General features: G+C 40.1%; 1 protein-coding gene across 1 annotated transcript; it reads right to left on the bottom strand.

The window, feature by feature from the left end:
* Nucleotides 1-5333: 5333 nt before the first annotated feature.
* LOC137272904 (probable methyltransferase-like protein 24) lies at nucleotides 5334-23562 on the bottom strand. The gene is made up of 7 exons (XM_067805323.1): nucleotides 23435-23562; nucleotides 11725-11862; nucleotides 11272-11399; nucleotides 7767-7895; nucleotides 7368-7442; nucleotides 6286-6427; nucleotides 5334-5751 (listed from the first exon to the last, which is right to left on the bottom strand). Exons 2-7 carry the CDS (start codon nucleotides 11851-11853, stop codon nucleotides 5428-5430), a joined length of 927 nt encoding a protein of 308 aa, XP_067661424.1. The 5' UTR covers nucleotides 11854-11862; nucleotides 23435-23562; the 3' UTR covers nucleotides 5334-5427.
* Between the last annotated feature and the right edge of the window lie 206 nt (nucleotides 23563-23768).

The following is a 23768-nucleotide window of genomic DNA, read 5'->3' as shown; positions in this document are numbered from 1 at the left end:
ATTGTCAGTTCCTGAATCACTACAGTTTGAATGTAGAAGGATATATTCCAGATATCTTTTCTTTCTCATCTTTTTCTCATGAAAACTAAGACTGCTCTGTGCAAGCGTATCCTGAACCTCTTCGGCGGTAAACACAAGATGTTCCATTGGTTATGAAAAAAAAATGTTTGTACATCTGTGAAGACGACCCTCTGCCAGTCACGTCGTTGCCAACAACGTACAGTCGGAATCCATCTCCGTATCAGACTATGACTATGTTGCGCTGTAAGTAAGGTCAGTTAGCGCAAATTCCTGGAATTTTGAGTCACCTGGCTTCTGTCGACTAACTATATCCGCATTCGTCGTTGATGACGTCACTGTCATGAAAGGATTCCGGAGATGCATAGTACGAAAGTGTCGGTCTTCTTTGGACGTAGTTACCCAGGGTCTAACGGGTCTGACCCTGTCTGGTGTATACACACGTTCTGTATGTACCATTTCAGTCAGGCTAGTTACCGCAACACCCATGCAATGAAGGGTTGTAGCAATGTGGGTATGAGTGTTTCCCATATGTATCATATGCAGGACTTACGCGTTGTCAGTAGTCGTGGCATTTTCATGCCAACAGTATTGTTATGGATAAGACTTTGAAAGTCCCTGTGAACCAGCAAAACAGAACAAAGACAATCTCCAACATTCAAATTTTGTATTATTATGCAACGAGAGCAAGGTATACAAAGTCAATTTCACAATAGCGATTTCAAATACAATACACGTGAGGCAAAATGTAAGGCAATGGGTCACAAAATATAATATAGCATACTCACCAAAGTCTTAGTGCAAGAGAGCATCAGTCACGCAGAATGTAACACAGCGAACGGTCTGACAGCAGTTTCAGGCGTTGACGGATTTGTTGGCGATGTTAACTCCAGTGAATGTCCGTCTCAACATGGCAACTAGCCTTTTTATATATACTGAGTCATTTCCCGAAAGTTCGGGCACATACGACAATCGCCAGCACTGTAGAAATCTCTAGCAATCTCCCGGAAGTAAGAAATAGAAAACTAAAGGCAGATAATGTCTGCTACCAAAATCATAAAAATGCTGACCATCTATTTTGCGAAATGTGACCCATCATAATTATTATTCAAAACACTAAACGTTGTGATTAAAATAATAAATATTATTACTGATGGTGCTTGTATTGTTCACTTGTTTCTTTGTAGCAAAAGGAAAAGAAGAGAAGAATTTTCGTACGCAAATGAATCAACAAGGTTCACTAGGTATTCGACTGTCGATCTCCATGGGCACTCAGTCACTCAGGCGATCGAGACCTTGCAGAGGAAGCTCAGCTATGGTATGGCTCTTACATATAGGGATAGTGAAGTAGAAAAACGCTTAACGTGTTCGCTCGTCACGCCCAAGACCCGGCTTGCAATGTTTTTGCCTGAATGAATTTACGTGTACTTGACATAAAAGTGCTAAACAAGTGCACGTATTGATGTTCCTGTTTAGGACTTGTGATATGACACGTGCAATAGATTATTCTCATAGTTATAATCGATCAGTCACATGTGTGAGGCGCCATCCTTTGTCCTTGCTTCTCCATGGCGTTCACCTAAGGTCAGATTATGACGGACTACCTTCCTGATCAAATAGGGCAAATTGTTATGGATAACAACTTCTTTATTGCGTGATTGCGACTTTTCGATACAGATTCGTGTACCGTTGTCAATAAAGAAGTTGTTATCCATAACAATTTGTCCTATTTGTACACCTCAACTTCTAAAATGCCACTCAAACAAGTTACCTTCCTGTTGGCAAGGTTGTAGTGCCTCCGTCGAGTTCATCAACGCCTGAGTCGAAATTTATGATTATAGGCTGTTTAACACATTATCCAGTTAGCGATATCCCAATCGAACTGATGATTCACAGACTTGGGGCAAAGTCTTTAGGAGGACTCTACAAGATAGGAGTTCTGGGTAGGGAGCCAAATGTGTGTCCCGTGTTAATGTTTCTATTGAGAAATGACGTCGATTCTGTGCAAGTAGCGTATGAATTAAGCGCATATAAGTAAAAACTGAAAGCACTCGTTCCTGTCAAACACTAGTTACAACTCGTTTCCAAATGTATTTTACTTGCTAAGATGGGTCATATCTGCCCAACACCTGTGTTGTGTGTACATGTATATATAGATTGTCTGTCTTACATATGAGGCCATTTAACACAATGGAGACCATAACTTTATAAAGCATTTAACATCGTTCGCCATCTTTGTCTTCATACGTTTCTTGTTTTGTTTTTCGTTTATCAAGGGAGACCGTTTACCGCCATTACTGGTCAAGGGCTTCACAGCTCAGGTGGTGCTGGACACATTCGTCAGGCGGTCATCCAATATCTGAGAGAACATGATTACAGGTATGAAAGTTATGGGGGAGTTTTATGGGAGTTACATGTCCTTTCCAGCTCTACTGTTAGCCGTTTCTTCAGCAGCGGTAATGTTTGCTTGAAATGCCATAAAGAAAAAGACCCGTATAGATCTTGTACCAATACTGCTGCTTGACATACCAGTTATCTGTACAGATGATGGTAATAAAGGAATGTAATCAAATTGATGCTCAGCAACCCAGGCTTCTCCCAAGACGGGACTAACGGGATCTGGTGGTCAGGATTGCTGTCTTGTTTGGCACACGTCATCGATTACGTAGATAGGTGTTCATGCCGTTGATCACTGGATTGTCTGGTCTAGACAGGAGTATATACAAACCGCCGCCATATACCTGGAATATCGCTGAGTGCGGCGTTAAACAACATGCCACCCATCAACATCAACTTAAGAAGCCTCTAGAGTAGACTGGTATTGTTTGTATTGGAGCATGGCAGTCTCAGGAACATGACCCTTTCAAAGAGTTCTAGCGATAGAATGATTCTCCTATGAAAGTCTGATTCACTCCAACGAATTTCACGTGAGATATTGGGATCTGGGTAATTATCAACACAGTGATCACAATCAATTTTTATAAAACATTGCAATCACAGGTCCTAAATATTGGCATTAATATTGTCCATTAGGAAAATACCATTGTCTCATTTTAATGAACATACAAACTTGAAAATTTTGCTTCTACTTTGTTCAACACTAAGGTACTTCAGCTGTTAGTGACATTCGATGTGTATGTGCGTGCGTGCTTTGGGTGCGTTTGCGTGTGATGTTAACGTTTGCGTGTGACGTTAACGTTTGCGTGTGACGTTAACGTTTGCGTGTGACGTTAACGTTTGGTGTGATCCATAACCATGGTGCAGAAAGAAGTACAGGAGACGTTTCGCCATTTCAGACGCATGTGCCGACGTTTCCATGTATATGCACTATAGATAAAATATAAATGATCCTGATGCATGAGTGTGTGAGTTGTAGTTTAAGCAATATTACGGGAGGGGACACCAGAGGGGGAGGGGACACCAGAGGGGGAGGGGACGCTAGAAATGAGCTTCGCCCATGAGGAGAATCGAACCCGAGTCTTCGGTATGACGAGCGAACGCTTTGGCCTCTATGCCACCCCACCACTTCCCCAGATACATGCGAAATCTGAGTACACCTAATATATTGTACATGTAGTATTATTCTTTAATTGTATCATTCTTATGTTTCAGTTACGACATTGATGCATGGAACCCAGGACGTATACACGTTCACTGATATGTTATCATAAAGCGTACTGTATATGGCTGTATAACCAGCATAGAGGTTTTCGCACAGGCAAATCAAATTGTTATTGACCAGATATATTTACCAGAAAAGGTTCTCATTCTACAGAAGATGCGTCTTGCAAATCAGCAGTTACTTCCCCTTGTTTTCCTGCTTTCTTGTTTTAAATATTCATATTAAATACATTTGCCTTTTCGTGAAATATCCTTGTTAGTTTTTACAAATAGCGAAAGTGAAAACATCTCACTTGATACGAAGGTTTTTACGCTAAAGGCATGGTGAGCGTCCGTTCTGGTCTATAGGATATGCATAATTTTATAAGTAAGCGAAATCTTAATGTGTTACATCAGATATGTTTCAATGTAAAGACTGAAAATTTCACTTTGTTCATTTCATCAAAGCCGGAAGTGATGCATGTGAAATCCGCCGCATTTTATCTCTGACATGAAACGGTTTCTTTGACTGAGTGTATTGTCATCGTCTGGGAAGGCTTTACATTGTTAATGTAAAGCAAGAGCCTTGAAGAAGGGCCCAGTCTTGTAAGGAGCGTCACGTCCAACCTGGAAATAATCCAAATATCCCATGTTGCCGTTATGTCCGACCTGCACAATATAGCTGGTTCTGTGGATGTTTCTCCAGAAAGTTCCTTTGGACCAGAAATGAAGAAACTAATTGTCTCGGGTTCCAAAGTTCCAAGGGCAGCGTGAATCGTGGTAATCACAGTCTGTTTGAAGACGTTCCGGGCACATTCTTGCAGTCATTAGCGATTACAGATGAAATCCGGTTTCACTCTTTCCAGTCGAAACAAAAATTAAAATATATTAAGGCAAAGACTTCAGCTGGAAGATTTATCACTTCCACGTTCTGGGATACCCAGGGTCTAGATTTTCGGAGCTCTCTTAGCGCTAAGATAGTCGTAAGTGTATGTTCTGGGATACCTTGGGTCTGGATTTTCGGAGCTCTCTTAGCGCTAAGATAGTCGTAAGTGTATGTTAACGTGTGACACTTACGGCTAAGTTGGCACAAAGAGAGCTTACACAAATTTGGGCCCTCGGCTGCTAAACAAAAACGGGGATCATAAGCACATATCTGAGGTAACCATTGGATGAAAATACTACAAAGAGACACAGAAAGCTGGAAAAGTATGTGCTCACCCTCCAGGGTGTAGTTGTACCAAGCGATCTTATCGATAAGGAGGTCGTAACTATAACGTACCATAAGATAGACCTACGACAGTGTTAGTGCTAAGATTGCTTTGAACAACAGGCCGGGACCAGTTTCACGAAGCCGTCGTAGCGCTGCGACTTTCCCAAGTCATTGTAAAGTATGCGCTAAGGACAACACGCCAGTCTGCTGACCTATACCCGAATCAAGGCTTTAAATATCTACCACGTCCATACAATTCTCCAGGTCTGATTCCAGCAAACATTCTTTAATTGCATCACTTCCGGCTTTGATGAAATGAACAAAGTGAAATTTTCAGTCTTTACATTGAATAAACCGAGTCCTCATCGACACCATGCTAAATTTCAATCACTTCGCTTGTCTCGAACCACGGATAACTCGAACCGCGTTAGTTCATTAGTCCCCAGCCGGAGCAAAATTGTTTTAGGCCACACGACGGATACACAAGGTCATGGAGAACACATAGTCATATAAAATAGATTTATTTGATCAACGGTTTTACACAAAGTTCATGTCTCACTACACAACTATATATTATCCTATAGCATCAGTGTTCGTCATGTTCCGTTAATCTGCACGAAATATATCTCATTGCAACTCACTCGATGGGGTCCATGGATTGATACGAACTTACAAGCAAAGTTTTTGTGTGTCCAGAAAATCCTGAAACCTGCTTGATGTAACTGCTGCATAATTTTCAAATGTGTCACATATTTGTCTCTCGTTGTCTCGTAGACATATTTTCCGTTCTCGAATAAGTGCGTGTGAAATTCGATGTATAATTGTCTTATTCCAATATGGCTGCGACTGCGGATGATTTCCTGTATAACCTCCCATTCCATACCTTCGATATCAACCTTGAGAATGTCTATTGGTCGTCTCTGAAAGCGTAGTTAGATAGCATTAGACGAGCTCTCCTTGTCATAACTATCCAAAACAACTAACGTGTTTTCGTGAAATAGTTTCTTTCTCTTACTCTGGTCTGTTTACAAATTTCTAAAATAAAAACAACTTTAACCGTTACTGGGGAAAGAAAGTTTATGCATTTGAGGTAAAACATGCGTGTTCCTACCACAATATTATTGAGAAGGGGAGGGGGGATGTTTCACACTTCATTTAGTTCACCTGTGTTTCAGTGGTCATTATAACAAGGTTTCATACCAAAAGGGGCATGCACCCTGCACCACTCACCCACCCCACCCCTCTGGATCTCGTCTGGATCCGCCTGTATCATATTGTGCTGGGACCTGTACTCCCATATGCATCTGTTTTCAATACATGACCTCTTCAGAATTATAGTAATAAAAACGACAAGCATTCAAAACAGATGAAATCAACAACATACATTATTATCACTGAGACACGATCTGATCAAGTTGCACTGATCTTTGAGTCAACGGGAACCGAAACATTACCTGACCACCAATATCACTCTCGTTCCGCAGGGAGTCAAGTGTACGCATGCGCCATCCAGCTGCTGACTTCCCGTTGTATGAAGACAGCCCCGTGGCATGAAAGTGTACGTCAGGCTTGTGCAAGTGATCGTTTAAGCCCATACTGGAAAATATTTACAAATCATCTATTCGGTCTTTTTCTATTTTTTTCTAACATTAACGTGTGGGGAGGGTGGCGAAAAAACTTCAGTTTATTGTTTTATTGATTGTTGTTCGACGCCGCCTTCAGCAATATTCCAACTTCAATAACTTCAACTTCGGTCTGTAAATAATCGGGTCTGGACCAGACAATCCAGTGATGAACAACACTGAGCATCGATCTGCGCAACTGTGACCCGTTGACATGTGTCTACCAAGTCAGGGAGCCAGGCTAGGTATTCTGGAAACGTTCTGGAACGAACGTCTTAAACTCATTCTTAACACCTTGGCTACGATCTAAGTTAAGAATTCTTAGGGCTACGAACGTTTCGAGAATAAGGGCCCTGACCACTCAATCCCGTTAGTCGCCTCTTACGACAAGCATGGGTTACTGAAGACTAATTGTAACCCGGATCTTCATGGATGACAAAACGTCCAAGAATGTACTTCACTGGTGTACTCATAAAACATTACATTGGATCATGACAGTGTCCTTCACAGGTGTTCTCGTAGCAGACATCACACCGAATCGTGAAGTCTTCCTTCATAGATGCAACTGGTGCAATTGTAACACATTACTTTGGGCCTCAAGAGTCAGTGAGTGAGTATAGTTTTACGCCGCACTCAGCAATATTCCAGCTGTATGTCCGCGGTTTGTACAAGACAACCCTGTGGTCAGCAACATGAGTATCGGTCAGAGCAAATGGGAACCGATGACATGTGTCAACCAAGTCCGCGAGTCTGACCATCCGATCAGTTATAGTTGCCTCATGCGACAAAGCATAGTCGCCTTTTTTGTGGCAAACATGGGTTGCTGAAGATCTATTCTACCCCGTGACCTTCACGGGTCTGGGTCACAGGAAAGTAAAATTGTCCTTTACAGATGTACTTGTGACATACATTACCTTGGGTCATAAGAGTGTACTTCACAGTTGTATTTGCCGTTAACTGCATCGTCGAATGTGAAATCGTTGTTGATTCTGAAGCAAGTATCAAATACTGACGTAGTTAAGAGATGATGTTGTTCTTTTCAAGGACAGCAATCAATGTGTTATTGTGAATATCAAGAGCTCACGGCAAAGACACTTTAGGTTTCAATGGTGAGAAATACATAAATGCTAAATAAATAATAATTATACATCATTTATACAACGGTGGGATAGCATAGCGAATGAAGACACGAGGTCGATTCCCCATACGGGTACAAAGTGTGAAGCCCATTTCTGGTGCCACCCGTCGTGATATTGCTGGAATATTGCTAAAAGCGACGTAAAACAAAAGTCACTCACTCACTCAGCTCTTACCCAACAGAATACACGAGGCACGGTTTGCGGGGACGAAATCTGTTGTCGATGCACACGTCCCAACCTCCGTCCTCAACGTTTCCTAAGCGCTCCTTACGTTGACACAAGAACTGGATGTTTGTTGTGTAACTGTGCAAATACAACGTACAGTTTAAAATAATCACCATAAACAATAATGTCTCTTGTCTCTGTTGTACAGATTGTATAACCATACAAGTTAAACATACACGACTTCCGTTCATATTTCTCGATTAGACGCTATAACTGGTGTAAATATAGAGAATACTGAACTATGTCCCGTGTAATACCATATTTATGAAACGAGTGAATGGTTTGGTATCTAACGAGAGAAAGCTAGTAAGTTTATCTAAATAATGATTGTCTGACGTGAGACAAGGCTGTGAAATATGATGCCATAAATTATTGTTTTTCAAACATTTACTAAGAATCTACATGAACAAGAATAAAATATATGTCAGAACGACTTCTTCATTACAATGAGAGCAATTTTTCGTTGCAAATACACCATTTTCAAGCAAGGCTTGATGTATATCTAAGGTGATACAAGTGATTCCTTGGTGGACTTAGTGTGATGTAATTCGAAACAGGATCTGTCTTGCAGGAGAAAGGACGTACAGGCGACCAAGAAGTGTTTAACAACACAATACGTATCTCTCATTGAGACAAATGAACCCTCCAGTTTACCACCAATGAAGGTATATGTTGATGTGAAACTACAGATTCGTTGTTATAATTATGGCTAGTAACACATGGTCGAGAGTTTTACTATACTGAAGTGGTAAACTTGAAACAGTTTAAATATCTAAATAGGAACAGACTTTTAAAAATTGACGGCCTCGTGTGGCTGAAAAAAACCCTCAAAGCCTTGACTTTCCCACAAATGAATTATGAATATTTCAAGGTCATTTCAATAACTCGGGTGTTCGTTAAGTGCGTTTGAGGGGTATATAACCTTAAATGCGCTATTTCATAAATACGTTCGATGGTCACGACGAAGACCCACGTTCGATTCCCCGTATGATTACATTGTATGAAGTCCATTTTCGGAGTCCCCTGCACTGGAATATTGCTAACAGCGGCGTAAAACCATACTAACTCACTCATACATACATGATTAGCACGTGTGAAATATAATCTGGCTTTACTAAGACGATTCAGTGAAAAAACTTGTTGAAAACAAAACGTGGTTGACTGACCACAGCGTAAATGGTTTATTTAACAATGCCACATCTAAAACCATACTATAAAAAAACAGTACTTTGATGATTATTATTGTCCGTTCAAATATATACTCCTTATATGACAATCCGAAAGGCCTTTGTTTGAGTTACAATTATCACTTTGTATAACGCCGCCTGTACGCACGGTAAAGAGGAAGGCGTAAAGCTGAGCATATCGCATATATATGAGTATACGACACACTCAGCAATGGTCCATCCACGTGAACTATAGAGTCTGGACTACACAATCCGTTGTCCCGTGGCATGAAAGTATACGTCACACTCAGCAATGGTCCATCCACGTGAACTATAGAGTCTGGACTACACAATCCGTTGTCCCGTGGCATGAAAGTATACGCTTTTTGTTTAAAGTCGCTTTTTGTTTGTTATTTTTGTAGCTTTCTCTCGTTAGATACCAAACCATTCACTCGTTTCATAAATATGGTATTACACGGGACATATTTTAGCATTCTCTGTATTTACACCAGTTACACCGCATGATAGAGAAACATGAACGCATGTTTTGTATGTTTAATCTGTATGGTTATACGATCTATTCAACAATTTTAGCTTCAGACATAGGAAGGAGACATTATTGTTAACAAAACGGAGGCATTGTAACAGATATGTCATTATAAACAAGGATTGTCACACACGGGCATTATTACCAACAAGACATTTCATCCAATTTGATAATGCCCGCAAAATGCTTGACGACGGGTCATTATCAAGCCCGTTGTTCGGTGACGTCATAAGTAGCTCAACTGTTGAAGTTCAGTCACCTACGGCTCGTTTGAACTTGGGTTCATTATTGACCATATATCTGGCTCACATTCGCCACATGTGCCTGTGCCATGATGCACTTTCCTGCCTGTGTCAAGCATAACAATTGTACCATACATGACAACATACAGCAATGAAAATATCGACTTGAAGTCTAACGTTGTTGATCACTGAAAACAATGGCGGCTGGTATGATGAGCAAAGGTGATGAGCAAAGGTCAAGGTCGAATGTCGTCACTCTCAATAGTGACGCCATCCTGTGTTGTTCTATGACGTGTCTATATTTGTAAAATGTGTGTCAGTGACCTCCGTCGTTTGTTGTTGGCAGTAAATGCTTCTAAACCGATGCCGCTGTTTTTATTCTTATTTTATTAAAAGTTCTATTCATTTTAGCTATAATAACGGTAACGCTATTTTTCAGGGCATTATCATTATCATTATCCCCCTTCGTCGGGCAGTTAATGAAAGACCTCGGGCTTCTGCAAATGATAATGCACTGAGAAATAGCCTTACCCTTATAATAACACAATGGGGGATTATAAACGGAGGCATTGTAACAGATATGTCATTATGAACAAGGACTGTCACACGCGGGCATTATTACCAATAAGACACTTCATCCTGAGGTATAACACACTGGGGGATTATAAACGGAGGCATTGTAACAGATGTGTCATTATGAACAAGGACTGTCACACGCGGGCATTATTACCAATAAGACACTTCATCCTGAGGTATAACACACTGGGGGATTATAAACGGAGGCATTGTAACAGATGTGTCATTATGAACAAGGATTGTCACACGCGGGCATTATTACCAATAAGACACTTCATCCTGAGGTATAACACACTGGGGGATTATAAACGGAGGCATTGTAACAGATATGTCATTATGAACAAGGACTGTCACACGCGGGCATTATTACCAATAAGACACTTCATCCTGAGGTATAACACACTGGGGTATTATAACCGGAGGCATTGTAACAGATGTGTCATTATGAACAAGGACTGTCACACGCGGGCATTATTACCAATAAGACACTTCATCCTGAGGTATAACACACTGGGGGATTATAAACGGAGGCATTGTAACAGATGTGTCATTATGAACAAGGATTGTCACACGCGGGCATTATTACCAATAAGACACTTCATCCTAAGGTATAACACACTGGGGTATTATATACATGGGCATTACAACACAGGATTCATTTAACCAATGTGGTTTTATAATCTTGGGATATTTGAAAAGGGGTGTGACAACCAAGTAGGCATTATAACCTGGGTTAATATAAACATTATAATCATGTATTCAAGCACATGAACCGCAAGACATTTCAAACGATACGATTCCACAAGCAGGGACATAAATTAACGAAAACCGTTTATCAAATCTGTAAGAGAAAAAAACTTTGAACGTAGTTAGCTTCACCCTGTTCATACGAATGGTTACTGCTGGCACCACTAGTCGCTTACCTGTGGTAAAGACAGGCTAATTCTTGATGGTTCATCCTCTCCAGAACTCGAGAATCGGGGATTGTAAGTGCCCCGTCTGCATCCGTGTTGTTTGTGTCGCACTCGTAGAGGATGCTTGGATACCCCAGCTGTAACAAGACCGAGTCCATCATAGAGCATGCTATTTTTGAAGACCTGAGTTTCAGTGGTCATTGTCACATCGTAGAAAATGCGGCCTCCAAACCAGGAGATTAATAGAAATTCTACATTCGCAGTGCTTTGATTGGTTACGATATAGAACATTGTGGGCGGGTTGTAGCCTGCTGGTTAAAGCGTTCGCTCGTCACGTCAAAGACCATGGGAGCATGGGTACAATGTGTTAAGGTGTTCCCAAGCCGTGATATCGCTGGAATATTGCTAAAAGCGGCGTAAAACCCCAACCACTGATACAAATGCGTTGAATTTTGATCTTACCGATCTTTCACTCTTACGCAATGGCTCCGTATGATCCATGTTGTTCCGGAGCCACAGAAGTAGGACAATAAGGACAGTCAGTGCACCCAGCAGATACAATACTGTTGTTTTAGAGCGCAGCATGATCATGACGTCAACCTTGAAAGAAAGTGATACAGGTCTTTATCACGCTCTTACGTACACTTGTGATAATGACGTCAATTTTGAAAAGAGGTGATACATGTCTTTATCACGTTGGAAAGTAGCATCATGATCATGACGACAACTTTGAAGAGAAGTGATACAGGTCTTTATATCACGTTACGTAGCGTCATGATCGTGACGTCAACCTTGAAAAGAAGTGATACAGGTCTTTATATCACGTTAAGTAGCGTCGTGATCGTGACGACAACCTTGAAAAGAAGTGATACAGGTCTTTATATCACGTTAAGTAGCGTCGTGATCATGATGTCAACCTTGAAAAGAAGTGATACAGGTCTTTATATCACGTTAAGTAGCGTCGTGGTCGTGACGACAACCTTGAAAAGAAGTGATACAGGTCTTTATATCACGTTAAGTAGCGTCGTGATCATGACGTCAACCTTGAAAAGAAGTGATACAGGTCTTTATATCACGTTAAGTAGCGTCGTGATCATGACGTCAACCTTGAAAAGAAGTGATACAGGTCTTTATATCACGTTAAGTAGCGTCGTGATCATGACGTCAACCTTGAAAAGAAGTGATACAGGTCTTTATATCACGTTAAGTAGCGCCGTGATCATGACGTCAACCTTGAAAAGAAGTGATACATGTCTTTAATACGTTGTAAAGTAGCATCATGATCCTAACGTAACAGTGACACAAACACATACACGCAAAGAAGCCCAAACATCCACACACGCGAGCACACACGCACACGCACACGCACACACACACATGCATACACACATGCATACACACACACACACACACACACACACACACACACACACATTCCCGTCCTTATACTAAAAAGCATAAAATATATGTACAGTCAACATGGTGATCAATGAATGTTGATATTATTGACAGTACTAGAATAAACTATAGTGCTGAGTCTGTTGCAATGAATGAATTCCACCTTATGCTATATATGCCTTGGATCGTCCCAGAAGAGATTAAGAACTCACAGTCTACAATTACGGTGGCATCTTCTCAAGCAAGTCAGAAAATTAAACACCGACAATCCCACCAATTATTTCAACAAATACAAACATCAAAAGACAACTAACAAGTTATATTACAGGCATATAACAGTGTACAAATGTTTATTTTTATTTCTTTTCTTTCTTTTTTTTATTTATTTATGTGGTTCCATCTTTAACAGTGGCTATCCTTCAAACAAGCAGCAAATTGTAGAAAGTGCATTACCTACCAAATACAAAGTGTGTATACGGAGTATGGTCAATGGTTAAATCCCAGTTGAGAATTTAAAACCAACATCACAGGTATCATGGTGTTATTGGTTTTTAGGAGGCTTAAACGTTTTGATAATTGTAAAACATGTCACTAATGCCATTAACCCAAAACATATACCGACTACATAAATTAATTATTCACTGTGACTGATTAATCAGTCTAGACGTCGAACTGTATTCCCGGTTATATGAAAGCACTTATTCACATATTTACATCCTAAATTATAGTTTGAGGTTCCAACTACACCTATGTATGTTTAGATTTCATTAAATCGAATTTAGTCAGATCAAAGGATGTTTAAACAAATCAAACATCACTCTTGGCTAAATATTGCTTGAAAGTATTGTCATTATATCTATGCCCCCAATATGGAAAAAAATAACATTAAGGCAATTCCTTTTCTAAGTCCTATTTGAAACTATTTGGAAAAAAAATGGTTTTTGGCAAAATTTCAGACAAACATAAGCATGATCTCAATCACTGATTGACTGTCCAGCTGTGCTTTCAAGAGCTGTTTCAAATGATTCATTCGATATATTGATTTTTAAACAACCATATAATGACATCACGGTTGTAGTCATGAAATACATTATATAATGGTAAATCATCTTTGGCTGATGGTATCTCAACGGAGGCCATGAAAGCTACGTGCCATGTACTGTTACCTTTCTATAAACGGCTTTTTAATGGAATTCTTCGTACGGGCGACCTGCCAGAAGCTTGGCACCCCGTGGCCTCAATGCCCCACTGCACGAGACTAGACATAGAGATGATCCTAATAATTACAGGGAAATGTCGTTTCTTGACATAATCAGTCAAGTTTTTACATGAATACTTGGCAAACTCATTGCGTCACAAGCTGTCTTTCGAGAAAACTACAATACTATTGACCAGATATTCCCACTAACTCCAGCTAACTCAATAATTCCTCATATGTAAGGAGAAAAAGTGCCTTCTACACGGTTGATATGAATAAATTAGTGTATATTCTTTTACATAATGGTTCCCATGGCCAAATACCCAATCTGCTTCGTAATGTGTATTCGAACGTGAGAACAGCGGTGAGGTGCAGTAAGGAGGCTAAAACTGATGTACTCAAATCAACTGCTGGATTCCGACAGAGCTGCATACTTTCACCCGTTCTATTTATTCTTTATAGAGAGGAACTCGTAAACTATATTGTAAATAGTTAATATAGAGCTGCTTTCAACGAAACTGTAGATGCATTATTTATCGTACTTCGGAAACAGTGTTAAAAATTTGGAAAAGAAAATAGATGTTCCTGGAAACATATTGCAAAATGTGGGGTTTAGCGATTGATACTGAAAAGACAAAGGTTGTTGTATTTAAAAAGGGTAGTGGAGTTTCAAAAAATGACAAATGGTTTATTGGTACTTGAAAGAGCTTTAAAAAGCTTGCAAGGGTTTGAGTAGACAAGTCGAGAAGACGCAATATCCTATGTAAAATTTATATGTCGATTTAAATCTCTTGATGCATTCCTCAAAATGTTGACGGCAAAATTATTCAACCGTTCCTGCTCCGCGGCACAGAAATTTAGGGAACAATGTATCGTCATAACGTTGAAAAAGAACTCTCTCAAGTTCTGCAAATTTGTCATGGGAGTTGGTTTTCGCTCCTAGAAAAAACTGTCTTGGAGGAATATGGAAGATATCCACGTTAATTATAAAACAGGAGTAATATCGGTTACTGTCTTGTGCCCCCACTCTCAGTATTGTCCAGGACGAGTATATATATAAAAAACAGGGCATTAAAATAGTATACTGAGTCAAAAAAAGAAACTTTTAAAAAAAATGTAATTTTAAAAAATAATGATTAATGTTTCTCTGATGATACATTTATGTATCCGAAATGGGATCCCTATCTTTCGACTCTAGAAAAACGTTAGCAAAATCCACTCAAACCCATCCACACGTCGTGCAAATGGCGTTTTGAACATGCAGATCACGTGATCTTCGCATCGAAGTTATCTTCATTTGCGCCTGTTTGCACTGGCCTCAAGAACTGAAAAACACTTTTAAACCACAGTTCTAACGGTACTTTAAATGCCACGGTTGTCAAATGTGCAACTTGAGCGTGCCGTTGGCATTGTTCAAGCGGGAAGATCAGTTATTGACGTCGCAACAAACTGGCACCACTTCAGATCGCCCAAGATCGGGTCGTCCACGTATGGCGTCACGAGCAGAAGACCTTCAAATCGTCCTACGTCATCTACGTGACAGATTTCTATGGGCTACACGAACCAGGGCGGAGATGTTTAGAGGTCGACTGTCCTCATATACCATTCGAAATCGGTTGCGGGCTGCCAATCTCCATTCTCGACGTCCATATTGTGACTTGACATTCTGTATACCCATATTTATTTCGGCGGTGTAGCCTAATGGAACGGATTGTGGCACTGTCAGTGGATCGAATACATCATACAGATCTCAGCAATGAAATAATAACAATTTAACCATCTTACCATCTCGTGTTCTTTTATAGTGCCCTGGAGAAAGAATGTGAAGTTTCTTTTTTGACTCAGTATACTATTTCAATGCCCTGTTTTTTATGATTAACGCGGCAAATATATTCTCCAATATGTCTATGCAAAATCCTAACATACCGAAATTTGTGAATTTACTTAATACCCAAATTGCTAAGTTATATTTGTAAACAAACTTGATAACGTCTTATGATGCCTATACCAATGTAAGTCTCATGTCAGTGCTCCAAGGAAAAGTCCGTAAAATGTCATCGTACTCATGGCCACTCTACGAAATATATCTGTCTGTCTGTCAAAAACATAACATACAATGGAAGAATTAATCCAGCGTCAGCATCAACAGACACTGTACAGAACAAAATACACAGAAATTGTACACAAAGAAGAAAAAGTTCAGTACGTATTGGACAGCCTTTCATTTTCACATCTCACAGTGAATTATTTAAACATTATGTCTTTGTGAAACAAAAACGCAACAAAAACGTGTTTGCTCAGTTTAAACAATTACAAACAGATGCACATGAAGAAAAATATCAAGTAATATACCATCAACTTTTCATTCATTTATCGCAATCATATTTGATTTACCATGGCGGGGGACACCACAAATTGTATACATGTGGGGATCGAACCTCGGTCTTCGGCATGACGAGTGAACGTTTTAAACACTAAGGCTACGCCACTGCCCGAGTTAATAAAGGCGGCATACGAGTGTCCCTCATGGCGCAACGGTATACTTTCGTACAATATCTAAACCAATCCTACCATGGTGCGATTTCGGGGTTTAGTTTCTGTGCCTGCACCGGGTACAACCTGACCGATAAAATTTCTCTGCACTATCAGAATTTTGGTTTCATCATAAAGTAATGTTATTGGTTCTAAAAAGCAACATCAATACTTGTTTACTATTTTTTATGAAGTACAAGTGCATTCGTTAAGGTAAATATATGGCATTATAATCCTAGGTGACATCATATAGACCTAAAGTATGCTTCTTACTACATATCAGGTGATCTCTTGTTTTCCCAGAATAACCGCATTTGACGTTTTTGTTTTGGAGGGACAAGTTTTACTTTTAAACTGTTTTAGAGGCATTTTAGAAGTTGCTGAGCTAAAGGTGACGGAACAAATTTTATGGATGATCAACTTCTTTATTTTCACAATAGCGACATTTCGGTATGGATTCTTATACCGTTTTCAAGCATATGGGAGGACAAGGTGTAACAGTTTATATACAGGTACATGAGATATTGCTGGGGAGATTAACAATAACAACAACATAATTGAGGAGATGAGATAACAAAAACATCAAAGGATATAACTTGAGTTTTTGACATAACCAGTAATTAGTGTGAAGCCAGGGGTGGGGGTGGGGGATTACAGCTTGAGGAGACCAATTAATAGAGGATTAGTGACGAAATCCATAGATTAAAATTTCTTGATTAAAGTGTCGAATTGGTTAGGTAGAAATATACCCTGATCCCTGTTTATGGAAGGGTTGTGTCTGCGGATGTGAATAGCATCTGCTTCTGTTAGAGACAACACTACTCGGCTTTGGTAGACAATGTAATTGTCTGCGTGTTTTCTCCTACACACTACCAGAGTGTACTTGACCCAGTCTCAGATACGTTCCACAGAACTAGACCTCATGATGACGAAAGTTCGGGATTCTGTTTCAATTTTACATTATATTTTACAAATGTCAATCATATCATTATTTATTTGGCTGACACAATGAGGTTTTGTTTACGCTTGTCACCACTGGGTTTCTTCGGGGCCAACATTATCGGCACATTTAACAGTTGATATCGGTAACTTGTGATTATTTGATTATTTTGATGGCACCCGATGCGAAAAATGATTTCAGAAAAGATTGTTTTTATTTCCATTCAAGTCATAACATTTCGGCAATATTGACCCGGCTAAGATCTACGTATTACCTTATCATTCCTGCAGTAGAAACGTCAGGGAAGTATTATTGATGACGTAGAGCACAGTGACCCCAGACCTGCCATTAAGCGTCACGTCAAAGTGTGCTTATAGCAGAAACTCTTACAGCCATTAAGACACAGACACGTATTACGTCCACTCACATACTTCGCAGTTTAAAAACACGATGACAGCTTTAAGACGTTTGAGATTTAGTTCTACCTGCAAAGGCTGATACCTGTCACTAAAGACAACCTGCACCAGCCATTTTGAACATGCACTGGTCTGTGCAGGTTGTAAATAGCAAATTCGCCCCCTGACTACCTATCTCACAACTATCGATTTATTTCAGATAGGCTTTCAAAATATATTTTAAATGATTCAATCGATATATTTTGTTTTTTGTTTGTTTGTTTTTTTGTTTTGTTTTTTTGTGTTTTTTTGTGGATGAGTGTTAAAACCCCTGTCCTTGCCTATGCTACGTTTCAAATATAGTTAAATGATCTTTAGGAAATGGGTTTATAATTTCGAAATCTGAAACAAACTATTCATTCTTACAGACAATATTAAAAGTGACGCATTTGAAAAGTCCCTCCTATTAGATTTGGAGAATATTTTTTATCATTTGATCATTCTGATTTACATTAAATATGCAACTGCTACCCGATCTTAGATTTGGAGGACATTTTACAAGAAGTGAATATTATTTAATGAATATATTCCTGAAGGACTTTATTTATTGAAAGTTATCTCGAATTCAAAGTCGGGACAGGAATAGAACACATACGCATTCACTCGTCACGCCGAGGACCCGGGTTCAGTTTCCTACGCAGGTACACTGTGTGAAGCCCCTTTCTGGTGTCCCCCAAGATGATATTACTGGAATATTGCTAAAAGCGGCGAAAAACTCATTCACTCTATTACTTTCAGGGGTACTTTTTAGTTACCCAGAATTATGCTTCGAATCATTAGCAGGTACTGTATTCAAACGTGGAATTAGAGATCTAATGCAAAGTAGGTTATGATGACGTGGTGTGGTTTGTGACTTTGGGGCTGCATGTTACAATGTGGGAGAATCAGCAGTAGCAGAGCGGTCAAGACTGGCTATCAGGTTTGGTTTGGTTGTTAGTTCCACGACGTACCCAGTACTATTCCAGCAATATGGCGGCGGTCTGCAAATATAACCGAGTTTGGTGCAGGGTCTGTAAAATCGTGTCTAGCAGACAATCCCGTCAACAACAGCGTGAACATCGAATCCGCGAGCCGTTTATTCGCCTTTTACGACAGGTATGGGTTACTGAAGAGGAATTCTAACCCGGATCTTCACGGGTTTGTCACCTTAAAGAACAGTAACCACTACCTGCACCAGTACCCACTCTCCTACCTAGAGTTCCATGCGGCGAGCCAGCATAGTATCTCTGCCACAGGCCAGAAAGATGTGACAATTCGTCACATAATACGCACTTCATTCAATATAATGTACACATTTCATAACGGTTTTATGAGTCTACACATTTAATTAAACATGGTTGTTAAAATGGTTCAGTTCCACTGAGAAATTATCCTAAAACGTGTAAGACTTGCGTAGCGATCCTTTGTTTACATGGCTTGTACGGCTCCACGTGCTGTCATCGAAGCCTAATGGGGAGCAAACGATGCAGCCAGTTTGATGCATATATATATATATATATATATATATACATGTATATATATATATATATATAATTTATATATTGTCATAAACCCTACTGACGCAGCTGTAGACGAACATTTTGGTAACAGTGCAAAACAATATAAAAACCTGTCGAATCGCTTGTTGATATGCCAGTCTCAGCATTTTTTTACATATGCGCATTTGTTTACAAACAAGAGAAAAGTCCGGTCACGTGATATGAAAATTAGCTCGTGGCAGTGATGTTATGCCAAGTCGATCATCGCTGCGGCGGAGTGTGCAACAGCACTAACAACAGCACAATAATCATCATGGTCAGACCATCAATGTTGTACACATGTACTACTGGGTAGGTAGTTACTGTTGCACCTGACACAAAAGTAGGTGGGGGTGGGGTCAGGCACACACACCACACGTGGGAGTGTGTGCAATACTTTAATTTGCCGGCTGCTAGGCTGGGGCTGCTGCCGCATGTAAGCGTTAAAATCTACAGGCCCTGAATGAAACCTACATGCAAAGTCAAACCAACCAAAACAAGCCATACTGTACTGTACACAGTTTTTACAAATTCAAGTAACAAAGACAGAGAGAAATGTGTATTATAGTTAAGACTGGTACCGTGTTACCATTCTATGGCGCAATGCGCTGAAACCAGGAAGCGGAACTGCAAGTTATCGTATCATGCATTCGTGACCAACTCGTGTTATTCCAGGACAAGCCGAATAGCGACTCGTGCCCCTCTTGAAACTTCATACTGGCGTAGGAACATTAGAACTACTTCCAACAGGAACGATAACTCTTTTCTTATTTGATTCCAGTGTTAGTTATATCACCGAAGTAGTCATACATTAGACAGTCTTGCTGTTTTTGTTTTCGCTGATGTATTCATTTTGTAAATGATTAAGTCGCCTTGATACAACTAAACGAAGGAGAAAACCATATGTGTTTGAGACACATTCTGACGTAATTATTACCAGATGTTCACCTTAAATTTACGATTATTTACCGGAAAAGGGTTAAATTATCACAAATTAAATTTGTTTCATTGAAAGTTCAAATAAAATTTATGAAAAACACAGCTACATTAAATCCCAAAGTTAACTGAATTCGCTGAATATATGAATGACTAAAAGAAAAGTCAATGTTCGCCCAGTGTTTTCGCACATAACAAGCATCGAGTGGGGGACGAGTCTTCTTGGAGGTTACGGAGAGGAACGTGTGGTAACAAATACGTATCATGATGAATCATGGATGGTTATCGAACACTAAGAAAACAAATATGGGGAATATTATGGTTGAAAGGAAATTCTGGTTGAAGATAATTAAAATTTTACTAATGGTCATAAGGGCCTGGAAATATTTGAAACTGCCGGCCCGACACAATATCAACTGGTGCTGAGTCTCCGGCCCGACACAATATCAACTGGTGCTGAGTCTCCGGCCCGACACAATATCAACTGGTGCTGAGTCTCCGGCCCGACACAATATCAACTGGTGCTGAGTCTCCGGGCCGGCGATTATGTCGAACGCTGACCTGAAACCCCAGGACAGACAAACCTTTCTGTGTGAGTACGAGTACTTCCTTCAGATTGTAAAATAAACTTTGAATTAAAAAGATTATTGCACATCTGTTATCATTTCTGTAACAGAGTATTTCGCCCTATTCAAGCTGAAAGAGTAAACACTGTCTCAGCAGGGACCATAGTACAGATCATGTATTCAGCCGGTCACTCGGTCACGTCACACCCAGTCTTACCTTTGTGACGGCGCAACACAAGTTTCTTTTGACCTTTTTAAACCTAGATCGAGAACGCATTTTCCCAAAGAACCGTTGATGGACTACCCGTATATCTTACCTCACACATAAATGACGTTTTCTGGTGCTGAGCGCTGTTCCGTTATTTTCAATGAACACCCGCATGCAAGCGAGTAACATTGGGAATGCCGAACTCACTTAGTACTTCGTGGCAGTAATTTTGTATTTAAAAAAACACCGAATCCGATATCATGTACGGAAATTACCGATATTTTGCGAATGAAAACCGATAACACTAAATATGTTTCTCAAGTCGTTTGCAAAATCTAGCGATGGCTACAAACAGTTTCGTATCCGTGCCTCAAACAAAATTTACATCCATCTTCATTCGGTAAGAAGAATACCTTGTCCACTGGTACCACGCGGCCCCTGTACCGTCCATGTTTGTTTATGGTCTTCACGCAGCGGTCTTCGGGAATATAAACAAACATCGCCTCGAGGGTACACCCATATTGCAAAATGCCAAGGAAATCGGTTCCCGAGATATGTTTTGAACAATTAATTGAACTGTCCTTCTTTTTCTCAGGAGTTCATGCACACACCACCGGTAACATCTTGTCTGTCTTTCTTTTCACATGACAGCACAATTAACAATAATTATAATTATCCTCTTCACCCTCAGTTATGTCTGTTAGTTCTCTAACGTTCTTTGAGAAACAAGGTGGCATCGTAGACAGCAACTGTGATCACGTTAAATAAGGACTACATACGCACTACGTATCACGGAAATACGAACTTCAAGACAATACGCAAACATAGAAACCAAGCTTAAGTCTTTGCATATACCGGTATATGATTTCGATAGCAACAAATACATCTGTATAACCCGGAAAGGATCCCCTTTGAGGGCAGAGGTGATGAATCTGATGAAATGTAGACTTGTCTCCTTTAGTGCTTCCACTCCAGGGTGAACTGGGTAGTAGGGAAAATAATATGGTTCAGGAGCTGTGAGACAAACTACGTATGCGTGAACTGCCGTTGGTATTCAATATTTCATTTGTGTAAAACCAGGGGAATGACCTTGGCAGCCACGTCCTATACGTATTGATTAAAATGCTGGGGGTTGCATATAAATTAAGGAATACAGTCAGGAATGAAAACAAGAGTAGTAATTCAATCTAATATATTTTAACTTTAAATGACAATGCAGTTTAAAAACAGGCTACAGGTTGGCAAAAACTAAAGGTTGATAACCACACTAGGGACCATGGGGACTAACAGACAGTACATTTGCTTCCTGCATGGATCCTAGCTGGTCAAATTGTTATACTTTGAAAATGTGCGTGACATAAAATACCTTTTGTTATTGTTGTTGCTCCTCTCTGGTTAAAACGTTTCATTCAAGATATTACCACGTTATTTTTTATTTTATGCAAAGATTGTACGAGTTAGTTATTCAGATATGTGACTATGGATGAGAACTGGACCCTATTTATTGCGTGCTTTGAATGAGTGTGTGATTTGGGTTTAACGATACTGTGAATAGCATTGCAGTTGTCACCATGTGTCTGTTTACTTTGGGAGGAAATCACGTAGTAGCCTCAGACATCTACCACTTCCGTGAAGCCCATGGTGAGGTTTACATGTTTTGGCCTTGCACCAGCGCTATACCTCTATATAAGGAAAAGATATTGATTAACAACTTCGCCATGTAAAACAGTTTGCCCCTCCTTGTTAGACCAGGATAGAAGACAATGAATATTGCCCGTACTCAGCAATATTCCAGCTACATGGCGGCGGTCTGTAAATAATCGAGTCGGGACCAGACAATCCAATGATCAACAACATGAGCATCGATCTGCGCAATTGGGAACCGATGACATGTGTCAACCAAGTCAGCGAGTCTGACCACCCGATCCCATTAGTCGCCCCTTAGGACAGGCATTGGTGCATTTTATGGCAAGCATGGGTTGCTGAAGGCCTATTCTACCACGGGACCTTCACGGGTTCATAAACTAACGAAGCAACATGTACAGTAACTGCATGTTAATGTGCGTATTCTTATCCTCCATCAGTTGACACATATATCCACCTTATCTCCTTACCTACAGAGGCCAGACACGGAAGATGTGAATTCAACGTGTGCCCCCAGCACGTACAGTGGTGCAGTCACATGCTTCCTGTGGGCCACCAGTCAACATTCCCATGAAGCACAAGGTCGCATACGTGCATCCGTTTATCCACAATGTCTCTCAAACAGTCCTTTCATCCACACAACAGGTCAAGATGAAATGTGTGAATCCCATCTTGTAGTTCAGTTTACCTCTGCCGTATTTTCAGCTGGTTCCCTGAAGCAGACGACAACACTGGCGATGGCGGTAACACTCGAGTGTGTAAATTATAGGTAACTTACCAAGCATTGTCCTTGTATTTCCTGGTAAGGAACCGCATGTAGGTTTATATTGATGAGGAAATATAAAATATGGCGGTTATTCTGATGCACGATGAAGATATGACCACACAACTGCACCGTTTCACAGGAAGGGCGCGCGCAGATGATCGTTACCTCGCCAGCTCTTGGCTGCGCTTATTGATCGAGACTGTATTTATAGAGCCCAAGGACGTGTTTATCAAGCATTTCAGTTCTGGTGGAGAATGTCCCTCAGTAATGTTGTTAGAAGAATAAGTAGTAGTATTTTTAAGAATCCGCAAAGAGGGAAGTGCTATATTGATATGCAACATGATTA

Source organism: Haliotis asinina, chromosome 2 (genome assembly GCF_037392515.1).
Source record: "Haliotis asinina isolate JCU_RB_2024 chromosome 2, JCU_Hal_asi_v2, whole genome shotgun sequence".
Classification (NCBI taxonomy): Eukaryota; Metazoa; Mollusca; class Gastropoda; order Lepetellida; family Haliotidae; genus Haliotis; species Haliotis asinina.
Note: the sequence above shows the minus strand (reverse complement) of the source record. Positions and strands in the feature narration are given on the sequence as shown.